The 16,028-nt window shown below is 39.0% G+C and overlaps 1 protein-coding gene across 2 annotated transcripts; it reads right to left on the bottom strand.

The window, feature by feature from the left end:
- Positions 1–1,010: 1,010 nt before the first annotated feature.
- On the bottom strand, positions 1,011–8,508 carry asmt2 (acetylserotonin O-methyltransferase 2). 2 transcript variants are annotated; one of them, XM_051647232.1, is made up of 9 exons: positions 8,217–8,508; positions 6,506–6,602; positions 5,412–5,586; positions 4,974–5,103; positions 4,575–4,643; positions 3,740–3,858; positions 3,431–3,568; positions 2,689–2,811; positions 1,011–2,202 (listed from the first exon to the last, which is right to left on the bottom strand). In XM_051647232.1, the coding sequence occupies exons 2-9, from the start codon at positions 6,584–6,586 to the stop codon at positions 1,991–1,993; spliced, it is 1,047 nt and encodes a 348-aa protein (XP_051503192.1). In that variant the 5' UTR covers positions 6,587–6,602; positions 8,217–8,508; the 3' UTR covers positions 1,011–1,990. The 2 variants fall into 2 exon arrangements, with proteins under 2 accessions (XP_051503192.1, XP_051503193.1); XM_051647233.1 differs by lacking the exon at positions 6,506–6,602.
- Positions 8,509–16,028: the final 7,520 nt, after the last annotated feature.

The following is a 16,028-nucleotide window of genomic DNA, read 5'->3' as shown; positions in this document are numbered from 1 at the left end:
GATGAATATTAAAGTATCGATGCTTCCGATACTGGTGTTGTATCAAAAATATCGATCCTCACACAAAAATATCGATTCTAACTTTTTTATTATTATTTTTTTAACTAAAGATATTATCATTTGGTTACCATGAACATGAACAATAATCATAAGTTTGAAAGTGAAATAAAAAGGATTAGGCTTTATTAGCAAATACTTGTGCAGGATGGGAACTATTTCTTCTTCTGCTCATCTTAACATGCAGCTGAAAGACAGAAGCAGACAAGTGCTTGTGCTGTCACAAGGTTCAGTCAAACAAGAGGGATCAGTACCTTGTAGAAGTAATAATAGAAAATCAGAGAAACAGCTTCTGGAGTAAATTCACACTAAAATAACTACATATCTATATGTGACATTTCTTATAATGTCATCTTTAGATGTCATATGCTTAATAATAACTGTGTGGTAACTATGGTTTAACTAAATACCGTTGTTAAACTATAGTTACTGTAGTGAAACCATGGTTAATTTTTGTAATGGTAAACAAAACAGAAGTCTAATAATTTTCTGTTTAGGCTCACAAATGTAAAAAAAATAATAATAATAGTGACTTGAATTCTGACTAAAAATAATATTTTAAATAACCCATTAAATCCCAAGAAATCTAAAAAAATAAATACATTTAATAGAAGTATCAGTATTGGTATCGATGATATTGGACTTTAAATTATTGGTATCGGATCGAAAAGAAAATAAGTGGTATCGCCCATCCCTAACATCTCATCATGGCTTACATTTAATCTTTTTCATAATAACCAACCTATGTCTTGTGTGGAGATTTCAGGGAGCCTTTGAAGGGCTCAGCCTGGTTGAACACCCCTCCATATTCATGATTTAGTATCCATAAGAAACCTGTATAAATGAAGGCTAATTACTATTTCATTAATGCAATTTAGAAGTATACAATTTAAATATGTATTACATTTTAAATATTCACAATTTCAACAAATTTCAGCTACAATGCATGTCAATGCATTTGAGTTGTTTATTTGACCTTTTTAGTAGGTGAGGTGTGCCATGAACATTTTGAACATTGCTGAAAGAGTAGGCTATACAAGCTTTACAAGGAATTACTTAGCAACAAAAAGCATTGTTCATTGTTTCCTTTTATTAGTATGTTATTCCTGGACAAAAATAAACGTGTGGCCAAAGGTCAAGGGTGTGGCATGTTTTCACTAGAAAAAAAGTACTTGTACACAAACTAAAGATTAAAAAAAATAAAATGCATCTGCATCTTTACAAGCAATTGACAACTGTCAAGAGACCTCCCATTTATCCTGGAGATGGTTAATAATATTAGACAAAAAAACAACAACTTAGTACTTCTGTCTGGCCCTGTTTCATACCATTGAAATGAAGTGAGGCAGAAATGGGTGAAGACAGGAACTGATATATGTAGACCTTCAATGGAAGGTCTGTGTATGAGTTAAAAATCAACAGGGTTTTTGGTACATTAGAAGAACTATTTTGTGTGTGTATGTGTGTGTGTGTGTGTGTGTGTGTGTGTGTGTGTGCTGTGTGTGTTAGTGCAGAAAATCACCAATAGAGGTCACACTTAACCATGTGTCAACAAGACAGCAGTGCATGGGCGTACTGTACAATGGACAGGATGGAGGGAGGAGCCTATTTTTCACACATTGCTAGCCAATCCAAAAGCGCTCCTCAACCCACCCCCTCTCAGACCACTTCTGTAGGCCTCAAGGGCCAGGTTCACAAATAGATAGACCTAATCCAATACTAGAGTAAGAGCATTTTGGTAGAAATTTTCAGGACTAGGCTCAGTCTGTGTTGGAAAAAATACTGCTTTATGATTGGACAGGAGACCTAAAACTAGGCCACGGTGGAACAACAGATGTCAGACATATGCATGATTACTGACGAGTGTCTGATCACAACAGGTCTGGAGATGAGGCAGAAGGGGTCTGATTACTGAAAGGGGCTCAATGCGAGTTCATTTGAGTGCCAGGATAGTATCGTACGATTTTCCAGTCCGACAGACCTGCACGTCCCTGAATCCCGCCTCAGTGAGCAGACGTGTGTAATGAGATGGAGGGTGCTCCTTCCCTTCTGTCTGGACCAACATGTTCAGAGAGAAAATCTGGGCCATAGTTGGACCCCGCCGGTTCTCAAACAACATTGCCTCCACGATCAGAATGCCTCCACCTAGATTGAGAACAGAAGAGATGGTAAAGAAGAAAGAGTATGATCAAGACTCATCAAATGCTTTGCAATCTACTAAAACCACATGCCCCTGGTTAAATGCTCATTATAAAACTGATAGTTTCAACTCTAAATTCTGATTTGATAAGCCACATTCAAAGCCATTGTAAAATGACTGTAAACTTACACCAGTGACGGCACATTCTATATTAATGTGACAAGTTGCTACACTGATTGGTAACCGCAAACAGCCTACAATTTTGTTAATGAACTCTTAAACTTGATGGAAGCATTGTTTATTCTGTTAATTGTCTTTAATCCTAGTGCTGTTGCCACCATTTAAAAAAAGCAATAAGTCATACGAGTCTGTGCGTTACAGTGATTTTACCAGTGATAAGAGCATTTTAGAGAACACTCCTTACTCATGGTAACATCAAAGCTATGCACGGCTCATTACTTTATTTTAAGGCAATTGATAAATGTTCTCACCTGGATAACATGCCATATGAATCTTCTTCAGTAGCTTGAGATTTTTTTCCTCTTTCCAATCATGAATAATCCGAGCCAGAATAAACAGATCTGCAGGAGGGATTTCTCCTTCAAAGAAGTCCCCTATGAACACATAAAAAATGTATACAGTAAATGCTTTAAACATTACAAATGCCATAACAAAACTAGCCAATTTTTTTTTTCCTTTTTCTCCCCAGTTTGGAATGCCCAATTCCCAATGTGCTTTTTTTTTTTTTTTTTAAGTCCTCGTGGTCACGTAGTGATTCGCCTCAGTACGGGTGGTGGAGGACGAATCCCAGTTGCCTCCGTGTCTGAGACTGTCAACCCGTGCATCTTATCACGTGGCTTGTTGAGCACCATGGAGACACAGTGCGTATGGAGGCTTCACGCCATCCACGCTCAAATCACAATGCGCCCCACCGAGAACGAACCACATTAAAGCAACCACGAGGAGGTTACCCCATGTGACTCTACCCTCCCTAGCAACCAGGCCAATTTGGTTGCTTAGGGACCTGGCTGGAGTCACTCAGCACGCCCTGGGGATTCAAACTAGCGAACTCCAGGGGTGCTAGCCAGCATATTTTACCACTGAGTTACCCAGGTCCCAACACAAAACTAGCTATTTAAAGATGCTATGGTGAGGGACGCTACTAGACTGTACAAAATGACCCTGACTGCCAAATACTAATCAATGTTTAGGTCAAAACACAGCTACACGCACCCTCTTGAAACTGAATGGTGTCATCTTGCTGGACGAAATGTCGCTGAGCAGTTTGGACCACACTTGGGAGATCTAGAACTGTGACAGTGGAGGAAGGATACTCTTTTGCCAGCTCACGCGCTAATGCACCAGAGCAGCCTGCAAACAGTCTCAAAATAACATGCCTTCGAATGGGACTGCTGTCTCTTTTTTATAAGCATTTTTATAATTTTTTTAGCAAGGAAATCGTTGTGATAGTGAGCGCACATAATCCCACTAGGACGCCTCTCAAAATACGAGTACCAAGGTATAAACTGCATTCATACTCACCCCCCAGATCTACAACAGACTTAAAGCAGGAAAGATCAAATGCAGTCACTATGTCATGGCCATCAATGACCCATGTAGAGTTCATCAGACCCATGAACTTCAGCATCTCTTCTTCTGACCTAAAAAAACAACAGCAAAACACACACACACACACACACACACCTGTGTCAACATACGGATTCTTTCCAGCTAAATTCACAAAAAATACAGAACAATCCAATCTTAACTTCTGCCATCTGTTAAACAACATGTGCACTGACTCTCAAAAGATGTCAGGGAATAAAAATTTGAGGGTAAGATTAATACAAAGTGATTAGAAAGTATCCTTATACTCTCAATAAAAACACCTCTGAAACACAAGCACGTACACACACAATGCAATAATCGTTACATGTAGAAATGTGAGTTAAGGACTCATATTATAAGACTGAGTGCATCATCCCATCAGCCAAAATGACTAATTCTGATTTGCACTCGTGCATACGTCACTTAAACCCAAACAATCTTAAGGCACATACACATATACAGTAAATTACACAAGTTTGTCATTCTTTCACAATCACATACACACATATTGCTCGGATCACACTCTAGCAAAAACACATCATCCCTCTACAAATGAGAACTGTCATAAAGCCTTAAATTTGAGCTCTATTTAAGGCTTAAAAGTCCATGACCTAGAATTTCAAAGCACCAACGGCTAATCGCTTAAGACTGCATCGCTGGAGTCTAAGAAAGGACTTTCACTCCACTGATGTCCAAATAAACTAAATAATTCACCCAGCAGTACTGCTTATTTTATATAAAACCAAACAGAAGAAATGTGTACATCAACCTGTATATGGTGGAGAAAATCTCTTCAGATGGGAGGCCAAAGGTTTTCTCATTTTGGTTCTTTCCTTCCCTGTGGAGTTTTCAGATATGTGAAGACATTAGGAGGCTTTTTTACTTGTGAAATATAGATAACATTCAAATACAGTTTAGTTTCAAGAAGGTCAGGCTTTACTTTTGGACCTCAATCTCATTGATCATTGGTATCTGGAGTCAAATCCTGATGCATCTAAACATCATCCAAATTAAAGGCATGAAATAACAATTTTAAAGGGCTCAAGGATCAAGTTTCTGTCAAAAAACAAATGTAATGACCACAGAATGTAGAAAAAAAGGCCAGTCTCTACCATCAAACCTAGACAGAAACAGAGATACCACTGGCTGGTTACAAACCAGCACCTACCTTACAGCATCTACCAGATTGTTCCAGAGAGGGTAGATGGTCTGAGAATAATACATGATCAAATTGTGTAGAGATTTGGGGCTGGACTTGGCCAGGTATAGATTAGCAACATCTGTACTGCTGTAATAAGCTATCAGAGAAAGAAGACAGGGAAAATAACCATGATTTTAATGGTGATCTAGACACAACAAAGAAATACTTTTAGAAAAGTTTATTAGAAATGTATCTCCTCTACATTTCAGGGGGAAAATGTGACAAAATATTTACACTGAGACAGCCTTTAATCATTAGGACCCTGAAACCTTATCAAATGTCCACATCGTGTCTTACATTTCCACACAGACATAAGTTATACTGTATATATAAGAGAGCTTGTTTTCCTGCTGTTGCCCATTTCCAGCAATTTGTACTGGAATATAAAATACCGCAGTATCTCACCTGTCCCATGTAACTGTTCCACCTCTACAATCTCTATTGCAACCAGCACATCCAATAATCGCTCTATGCCACCTTCATTGGCCGTAAGCTTCTGTGCCACCTCACCTGAACTCATGGGCTTTTGGGCCTGGAGGAGAATGTCGAACACCCCTAACTCACAAGCTGAAAATATCACCTGGAGGAAAGGGAAGATTTGAAGAAGATCGACAAAAACACACTTTTTAGATTCCTTCCTCCTATTGGTCTGAAAAACGTGTTTTTGCCATGTATTTTTACAGCGTGAAATACATTGAAAGTTGCAAATTAAATAAATAAATAATGCAATTTTCCTTACAGTTTTTAAATAAATACATGTTTCTCCCTGAAGCCATTCAATTCCTAACTTTCATGTCCCACCAAATGCCAAACAATCTAGACTTTAGTTGTTATTTAGGATATGCTTTCAGCAAAAGCTGAAAACTTAAAATAAAAATCTGCTAATGGAATAAAACAAAATACAGTTATTTTAAAGATACATTCTCTGAAAGTCAGTCTTAATATCTTATGCAATTTTGCTTAGCAGAAAAATGTAACTTTTAAAAATGACATTGATTAAGAATATGAAGGAACCCAGGTTAAGAATGTCACTCCAGGCCACAATAGTGATGTGGGAATTTAACAATTCTCCAGTTCATAGATCGATTTCTTTGTTTGAAGAGCTACAGAGACTGATGGGAAAACAAAGTGCTGAGTCATCTCAGTGTTTGTTTCAGTGACTTCTAACAAATCAGACGTTGGTCCCCCTTGAGGCTAGAGTCTGTGTCTGTCACAGTGATAAATGAGACAGAACAGTTGGTGAGAGATGAGACTGAGCTGTAGGGTGCATGCCATAAATAATAGCTGCGGTCTCATAAAACAGTTATATAATCCAAGAAGTCATGAGTGGTGAACACTGACTGCTGACCCATTATTCAGATAGTACGCTCATGATGTGAGGTGGTTCAACATTACATGGGAAGCTGTTTGGAGATCTAGGAAACCAGCACAAAAGTACCGATTACACTGATTTATTGATTCAACTAAGACCAAACAGAGTACTAGAATAACCCCCAAACCTTGGAGATCCTGAATCCATTGAAATACTCTAAGAGCTTGAAAGGGTAGTCCAGTTCACTCTGGGATAAATGTTCAGCCATGATGAGAAAACTCTTCCTGTTAAAGTCAAGTCAAAGTAGACCATCAGTACCTTGCCCAAGATCAGACTCCAAATTATACATGTAACTTAACTTTTAAACCTTCACAGTTCATGCCATGGCCATATGTCATTCCACTCTTGGCAAATTCAAAAAAATATTAAATATATGTATATAGAGAGAGGTACATGTTTCTTCTATGAAAAACGCTTGTATACTCGTGCTAAGCATTAGTTGGAAACATCAGTTTCAATAGAAGTTATTATTTAACTGATCCAAATATTCTTGATCATACACTTTAATCATATCCTGCACTGTATCTTTCACAGAAGAATTTCTTTCTGTTTTTGTTAGTTTATATCAGGACAACTTCAAATTACTAATTTTAAGACAATTGCAAATTAATTACACTGGCGGCCAAAAGTTTGGAATAATGTACAGATTTTGCTCTTATGGAAAGAAATTGGTATTTTTATTCACCAAAGTGGCATTCAACTGATCACAATATATAGTCAGGACATTAATTACGTGAAAAATTACTATTACAATTTGAAAAAAAAATTCAGAACTTCTTAAACTACTTCAAAGATTTCTCATCAAAAAATCCTCCATGTTCAGCAATGACAGCTTTGCAGATCCTTGGCATTCTAGCTGTCAGTTTGTCCAGGTACTCAGGTGACATTTCACCCCACGCTTCCTGTAGCACTTGCCATAGATGTGGCAAATCTGTACATTATTCCAATCTTTTGGCCGTTAGTGTATTGTGAACTACAATATGATACCATGTACTGATCATGCATTTAATCACTGGTTGTCCATAATTTCTTTGTTATTGGATGATGTACACCATGCCACATGCATCTAAATTTCATAAAACATCTGATGTTCTTTACAATCCCTCCCTTGCTTCGTTGTTCCTGATTTACAGTATATTGTGCTCTTTTTGAGATTCTGTCATTGTTTTCCATCCTTCACCAAATAAACAATTAATTCTAGTCATTATTCATCAGACACTGTCTGTGGATTCTTCATGGCTTAACTCAGTTTATGCTTTAAAAACATCTAAAAGCAAATATTAAAACGTAAAACGTGTAGATATATATTTAGGCAAAGAAACACAGAAGCGTGGAAATAGATTAATATAAGATGTTTTTCAGATGATCATAAACATTGCAGCTGATTGCTTAAGTCATCACTGAATGCTTTTCTATGGGAACTGGTTCATATTTGTACAATGACTTACATTCAGCTGAAATACCTAAAAAAAAAATAAAAAAAAGTATGCAACTTCAGTTTACAGACTTTGCTTTTCCTGTCTTAAATGGGGGGTCCATATTAGGAAATCTGTGCCTCACATTACTTTCGCAAGCTGGCGACCGTGAAACATTGTATTGCATAACCACAAAACCATTCATGCAAACAAACTTACAAGAGACATGTCTGAACACTAGTATTTAAGCAAAACACAATCGAAGATCTCAAGAATGTGAATACATATACATCAATGTATGCTTAAGTAACACATTACACGATGTATTTATGAGTGTTTTACGTGAGAATAACGAGTCAGTCGTAGGTGTTATTTATAAAGCTACTAGACAGCAAAACATGCAGTGTATGTGCAGAGACTTACCAAACAATGCCTGCAGGTTTTGATATGCAGTGTTTCTCTAGATATTTCTACTGCAAAGGCTCTTTTCCGACAGTCCTCTCATGACAAACGAAAACATCACTCTTTGCCCGTGTCCCTGTAATCATTAATGTTTCAGTGACATCTGGCGGTTATGAACCCGATTCCGCCTGCACCGCGAGCGCGCGACGGGATTATTATGCGAGCGTTCTAGTTCCCTTACGACTCAGTACACTTGACATTGCGTGCTAACGCATATGGGAGTTGTCCTTCCACAGGACCTAGTTGAAACCTCTCTACAATAACGCCAATATTCTAATATTGGCTATGGTGTTTGAGCCCCGCCCTTTTAGGCGCGAAGCTGTCCACTGTAAAAGCAAGTGCACAAACAATAGGGATGGGCATACCACTTATTTTCTTTTCGATCTGATACCAAGTACTTTTAGGCCAATATCGCCGATATCGATACCAATACCGATATCTCTATTAAATTGAATTTTTACAAATTGACGTAATTTACTTAAATTATTACTTACATTTTTATATATTTATAGGCCTAATCAGAAAATTATTAGGCTGCTTTGTTTACCCTTTAACAATTTGTAAGTATAAGCCACATATAAAACCTCAAAATTAACCATAGATATTATTGTATGGTTACTATTACTAAAACCAAGTTACCATATGAATACTACAGTAATGCTGTAGTAAAATCATGGTTAATTATCAGAACCTTGCTTTCTGCCAAAAAAATAAAAAAATAAAACACAGTTACTACAGTCGTGGTTGCTACAGTCATTGTTACTACAGTTATGGTTAATACAGTATTACTACAGTAAATCCATGGTAAGTTTTCATAAAGGTATCATTTATTAACTAGGATAACAGATTCTAAGGGTAATAAGGGTCTCTGATGATCCTCCGAGCTTTTTTCACACACCGCCTTGTATATATTTCCTGGAGGGAGGGAAGCTCACCTCCGATGATGTGTCTGGCAGTTCGCACCACCCTTTGCAGTGCTTTGCGGTTGTGGGCGGTGCTATTGCCATACCAGGCGGAGATACAGCCAGTCAGGATGCTCTCCACAGTGCAGGTGTAGAACCGTGTGAGGATGTGGCGGTTCATTCCAAACTTCCTCAGCCGTCTCAGGAAGAAGAGGCGCTGATGAGCCTTCTTCACAACGACTTCAGTGTGGACGGACCATGTGAGTTCCTCAGTGATGTGGACACCCAGGAACTTGAAGCTGCTGACTCTCTCCACTGGTGCTCCATTGATGGTGATGGGACTGTGTTCTCTGTCTTTTATTTTGAAGTCCACCACAAGCTCCTTTGTCTTACTGACGTTGAGGGAGAGGTTGTGCTCCTGACACCAGTGTGTCAGAGTGTGCACCTCCTCTCTGTAGGCTGTTTCATCATTGTCAGTGATCAGACCTACCACCGTCGTGTCATCAGCAAACTTAATGATGGCATTGGAGCTATGTGTTGCCACACAGTCATGTGTGTACAAGGAATACAGTAGTGGGCTAAGAACACAGCCCTGCGGGGCTCCAGTGTTGAGGGTCAGTGATGAGGAGATGTTGCTGCCCATTCTAACGACCTGGCGTCTGCTTGACAGGAAGTCCAGGATCCAGCTGCACAGCGAGCTGTTTAAGCCCAGAGCCCGGAGTTTCTCATCTAGCTTGGAGGGCACTATGGTGTTGAATGCTGAGCTGTAGTCTACAAACAGCATTCTCACATAAGTGTTCTTTTTTCCAGGTGGGAGAGAGCAGTGTGTATTGTAGATGCAATGGCATCATCAGTGGAGCGGTTGTTGCGGTAAGCAAACTGCAGCGGGTCAAGACTGAGTGGCAATACAGAGCAGATGTAATCTCTGATTAGTCTCTCAAAACATTTGCTGATGATGGGGGTCAGAGCAACAGGACGCCAGTCATTTAAACAAGTTATTTTTGATTGTTTTGGTACAGGCACAATGGTGGATGTTTTAAAGCATGTGGGGACTACAGACAAAGAGAGGGAAAGGTTGAAAATGTCCGTAAAAACACCAGCCAGCTGGTTCGCGCACGCTCTGATGATGCGGCCCGGAATGCCGTCTGGGCCAGCGGCTTTGCGGATAACTGGCAAAGACCCAGTAAACTGGCAAAGACCCAGTAAACTGCCCCATACATGAAATTCTCATATTTCTTCAAGAGCGATTAGGCACGGAACTCACTCCGTCAATGCTCAGGAAAACATGATTTAATCATAAAGTTCCTTAGAGGAGCAAGACGATTAAATCCACCTCGGCCGGCTACAGTCCCAACTTGGGACCTAACTTTTGTCCTAAAAGTGCTCGTAGGGCCCCCCTTCAAGCCTTTGGACTCTGCTGATTTGCGCATGCTCTCCATTAAGACCGCACTACAGCTAGCTCTGGCCTCAGTAAAACAGGTCGGTGACTTACATGCACTATCAATTGACAATTCATGTCTGGATTTTGGCCCGGTCTTTCAAAAGCCACTGTCAAACCCATAAAAAGGCTATGTGCCTCAGGTTCTAGCCACACCCTTCAGAGCGCAGGTGGTCCACCTTCAAGCTTTCTTCCCTCCTCCATTTAATTCGGATGAGGAACAAACCTTGCATTTGTTATGCCCTGTGCGGGCACTACACACATACGTTGAGCACACCCACCAGTTCAGACTGTCTAATCAGCTCTTTGTGTGCTATGGAGGATGCACGAAAGGAATGTCCATCTCCAAGCAAAGACTTTCTCATTGGATCGTTGATGTGATTGCTCTGGCTTACGAGTCGCAGGGTAAGATCTGCCCAATTGGTGTTAAAGCACACTAAACTAGAGGCATGGCCTCCTCATGGGCATGGACGAACAGTGTGACCTTTACAAGACATATGTTTTGCAGCATGATGGTCATTTCAAAACACATTCGCAAGGTTTTACAACCTAGACGTAACGTCTCTCTCTTCACAAGTCCTCTCTGTTTAGAGCGCTTGCTATTTCGTTTGCCAAACATATACTTATGCCCCTCCCCTTAAGTACGGGCTCCCCATCATTTTACACAACCGCCTGCATCAGGCCATTGTAATTTACCAGAAAGTCACAAGCCATGCAAGAAGCAGACGTGTGAGCGATGAGCTCTGCGCACTTTGCTGAATTTTCGATTATTTTCATGTTATAATCTGGTTAATTTTGATACACCCAGTTACACATTTGTCCTTTGTTGCAAAAAAATGGCAAAGAAGTCAAAATCCTCGGGCTCTGGAGACATTAAAAGACACTTACGTGTTCAGGATGAAAGCCCCGACAGGCCTACAGACCGGGGACTCGATTTGGATGGCGCGGCAGGAGAGGAGATCCAGCATCAGTTGTCCAACATGTCGGTGATGTTGACGAAGATTCTTGCTGACTTGGAGGATCTCGCTGTAATACGTTGATCAATTACGGCGATGGAAATAAAATTCTCTGAGTTAGGTACAAGAGTGACTGATGTTGAAAAATGAATCAATTTTCTGGAATCTTCGGAGAGGGAATTAACTGCTAACCCACCCACGACCAAAGTTGATTTGGAACATCTCCTTGAAAAGCTTGAACATCTTGAGAATAGAAGCCGCAGGAATAATGTCAGAATTGGTGGGTTTTTGTTAAATGTGAGCCAAAATCATCACAATTAAAAGAACCAAAGACTTAAACTACTTCAGTCTGTGTGCATTGAATTTATTTAATACACGAGTTTCACAATTTGAGTTGAATTACTGAAATAAATGAACTTTTCCACGACATTCTAATTTATTGAGATGCACCTGTATATACACACACACACACACACACACACACAGTGGATATAAAAAATTATACACACCCCTGTTAAAACAGCAGGTTTTTGTGATGTAAAACATGAAACAAAGATAAATCATATCAGACTTTTTGCACCTTTAATGTAAAAATTACAACCTATGCAATGCCACTGAAAACCAAAGTGACATTTCAGAGAGAGAGAGAGAGAAAAAAAAAACTTAGAATAACTTAACTGCATAAGTGTGCACACTCTTTTATAACTGGGTATGTGGCTGTGTTCAGAATCAACCAATCATCAAGCTCATGTGAAATAGTACACATCTGTCTTCACCTGAAGTGACTCTGATTAACTCCAAATAAATCTCAGCTGTTCTTGTAGGATTTTTCTGACATCTTCTTGGTTGCATACTTCCACAAAGAGCTTACAAAGCATCAACAGGATCTCATTGTTGAAAGGTATCGCTCAGATGAGGGCTACAAAAAAATTTCCAAGGCATTAGATATACCATGGACACAGTGAAGACATCATCAAGTGGAGAAAGTATGGCACAACAGTGACATTATCAAGAACATGACATCAAAATTGATGAGAAGACAAAGAGAAAACTGGTCAGGGAGGCTGTCAAGAGGCCTACAGCAACATTAAAGGAGCTGCAGCTCTTTCTGGCAAGTACTGGTTGCTCCTTACATGTGACAACTATCTCCCGTATTCTTCATCTGTCTGGGCTATGGGGCAGGGTGGCAAGACGCAAGCCTTTTCTGACGAAAAAAACAAAAATATCCAAGCCCACAAAAACATATATCCAGTCTCCCAAAACCATGTGGAAAAATGTGTTATGGTCTGATGAGAACAAGATTGTACTTTTTGGCCAAAATTGTAAAAGGTATGTTTGGCGCAAAAACAACACAGCACATCATCAAAAGAACACCATACCCACAGTGAAGCATGGTGGTGGCAGCATCATTCTTCAGCTGGAACTGGAAGGTGGAGGGAGTGCCAGTCAATTTTGGCACAGAATCTTCTGGCATCTGATAGAAAGCTGAAAATGAAGAGATCTTTCACCTTTCAGCATGACAATGATCCAAAGCACAAATCCAAATTAACAAAAGAATGGCTTCAGCAAAAAAAAATTAATGTTTTGGAATGGCCCAGCTAGAGCCCAGACCTGAATCCTATAGAAAATCTGTAGGGGGACCTGAAGAGGGCCGTACACAGGAGATGCTCTCGCAATTTGACAGATCTGGAACTTTTTTGCAAAGAAGAGTGGGAAAATATTCCCAAGTCAAGATGTGCCAAGCTAATAGACTCTTGTCCAAACAGATTGAGTGTTGTAATAAAATCAAAGGATGCTTCAACTAAGTATTAGTTCAGGGATGTGCACACTTATGAAGTTACGTTATACTAATTTTTTTTTTTCTCTCTGAAATGTGTCACTTTGGTTTTCAGTGGCATTGCATAGGTTGTAATTTTTACATTTAAAGGTGCAAAAATTCTGATATGATTTATCTGTTTAATTTTTTACATCACAAAATCCTGCTGTTTTAACAGGGGTGTACTTTTTATATCCACTGTATATAGATTATATATATATTAATGACCATTAAGTATGATACAGTAACGACACAAAACATTTAAATGTGAATAAGCATGCACATTAAAACATCCACTACGCAGATGATTAAATCCACTACATCATCGCGCTGCAGTCTGTAGCAAGGGGTGCTTAGGTTCTGTCGCACCGGCGGTCGGTGTCGTGTTCATGAGAGCGAGATGTGTGGTAATGACGACAGATGTTATTTTCAGCTCTAACAATATTTTCAAATGTTTTTTTTTTTTTTTTACATTTGCATGACAGAGGTCTTTGACCATTACGTCTCGTTTTTTTAGACAGCATTTGTGGCATAATGTTGATAACCACAATATATTTGACTCATTTAGTCTTCTCTTAAAAAACAAAAGAGCAAAAATCAAGGTTACAGTGAGTCACAATGGAAGTGAATGGTGCCAATTTTTGGAGGGTTTAAAGATAGAAATGTGAAGGTTATAATTTTATAAAAGCACTTGCATCAATTCTTCTGTTAAAACTTGTGTATTATTTGAGCTGTAAAGTTTAAAATCTTAAATGTAAAAAAAATGTTTTGGGGGTCGTTTTAAGGTTTACAGTGCTATGTCATGGCACGGAAGTTGTAAAACTGGATATAGGCTACCTTTACACAAAAAATGCTAGTAAGCAATTTTATCACACTAAAATCATAACACGCATTTCGTTTGCTTGTGGCTATACTTTTGAAATGGTGAGAATTTTAACGTTAACTGATTGGCCCCATTTTCTTCAATTGCAAGAGCCTCAACCCAAATTTTTGCTTCTTTTATTTAAAGGAGGGACAAGTGAAAATACAATTTGTGTGGTAATCAACATAATACCACAAATGCTGTTGATTGAGCTTAACTTGTATTAAACCCCAAATATTCAGTTAAAAATGTGCCTCAAGACACCTTCGTTCTGCTCTTTTTGCTGCGTTGCATCTCGCTTTTTAAAAAAAATTTTTAGCACAAAAACACATTTGGTCTGAACAGCCCCTAGAAGACATTGGATTAAGATCAAATTAGGAACATTAGAAAGCAAACCATTTTTTACTAACAACTCCATGACACAAAAGTCCATGACAGACAGAAGTGCACCAGTCCCTCCTGCAGCAAAGCACCCCCACAACATGATGCTGCCACCCCCATGCTTCACAGTTGGGATGATGTTCTTCGGCTTGCAAGCCTCACCCTTTTTCCTCCAAACATAACGATGGTCATTATGGCCAAAGTTACATTTTTGTTTCATCAGACCAGAGGACATTTCTCCAAAAAGTAAGATCTTTGTCCCCATGTGCACTTGCAAACTGTAGTGTGGATATTTTATGGTGGTTTTGGAGCAGTGGCTTCTATCTTGCAGCGCAGCCTTTCAGGTTATGTCAATATAGGACTAATTTTACTGTGGATATAGATACTTGTCTACCTGTTTCCTCCAGCATCTTTACAAGGTCCTTTGCTGTTGTTCTGGGATTAATTTGCATTTTTCGCACCAAACTACATTCATCTCTAGGAGACAGAATGCGTCTCCTTCCTGAGCGGTATGATGGCTGCGTGGTCCCATGGTGTTTATACTTGCATACTATTGTTTGTACAGATGAACGTGGTACCTTCAGGTGTTTGGAAATTGCACCCAAGATGAACCAGACTTGTGGAGGTCCACAATTTTTTTTCTGAGATCTTGGCTGATTTCTTTTGATTTTCCCATGATGTCAAGCAAAGAGGCACTGAGTTTGAAGGCAGGCCCTAAAATACATCCACAGGTACACTTCCAATTGACTGCAATTAGCCTATCAGAAGCTAAATTAGGCTTGAAATCATTTTCTGGAATTTTCCAAGCTGCTTAAAGGCCCAGTTAACTTGGTGTATGTAAACATCTGACTCACTGGAATTGTGATATAGTCAATTAAAAGTGAAACAATCTGTCTGTAAACAATTGTTGGAAGAATTACTCGTGTCATGCACAAAGTAGATGTCCTAAACGACTTGCCAGAACTATAGTTTGCTCAAATAAAATCTGTGGAGTTGTTAAAAAAATTAGTTTTAATGACTTCAACCTAAGTGTATGTAAACTTCTGACTTCAACTGTAAGTGCTACATTTTTGCACATGCAATTTTATTAATAATCACTGGAGTGTCAAATACCCAAACCAACAACAAATTTCCTCCCTTTTGCTCCAGCACATCGTTTGCACTTTAAATGGTTCACTAAGGAGGTGCAAACTCTTCCATAATGCAAAATTTCTAATGATACTAGGTTAGGATGCAATATTATGATTAAATTAATGGTTTTCACTGATGTTAAAAATTCTATTTACTTTCAACCTTAACTAAATCAAACTCTAGAATGAGTTGAAGAGTAAAGCATATTTCTCAGTTTTCACTGGTCATTGCAAGTCCTGTGAAGCAACAATCCAATCCAATTTTTTCCTAATGCATTTGACATTTTA

This window comes from Myxocyprinus asiaticus, chromosome 20, assembly GCF_019703515.2.
Source record: "Myxocyprinus asiaticus isolate MX2 ecotype Aquarium Trade chromosome 20, UBuf_Myxa_2, whole genome shotgun sequence".
Taxonomy (NCBI): Eukaryota; Metazoa; Chordata; class Actinopteri; order Cypriniformes; family Catostomidae; genus Myxocyprinus; species Myxocyprinus asiaticus.
Note: the sequence above shows the minus strand (reverse complement) of the source record. Positions and strands in the feature narration are given on the sequence as shown.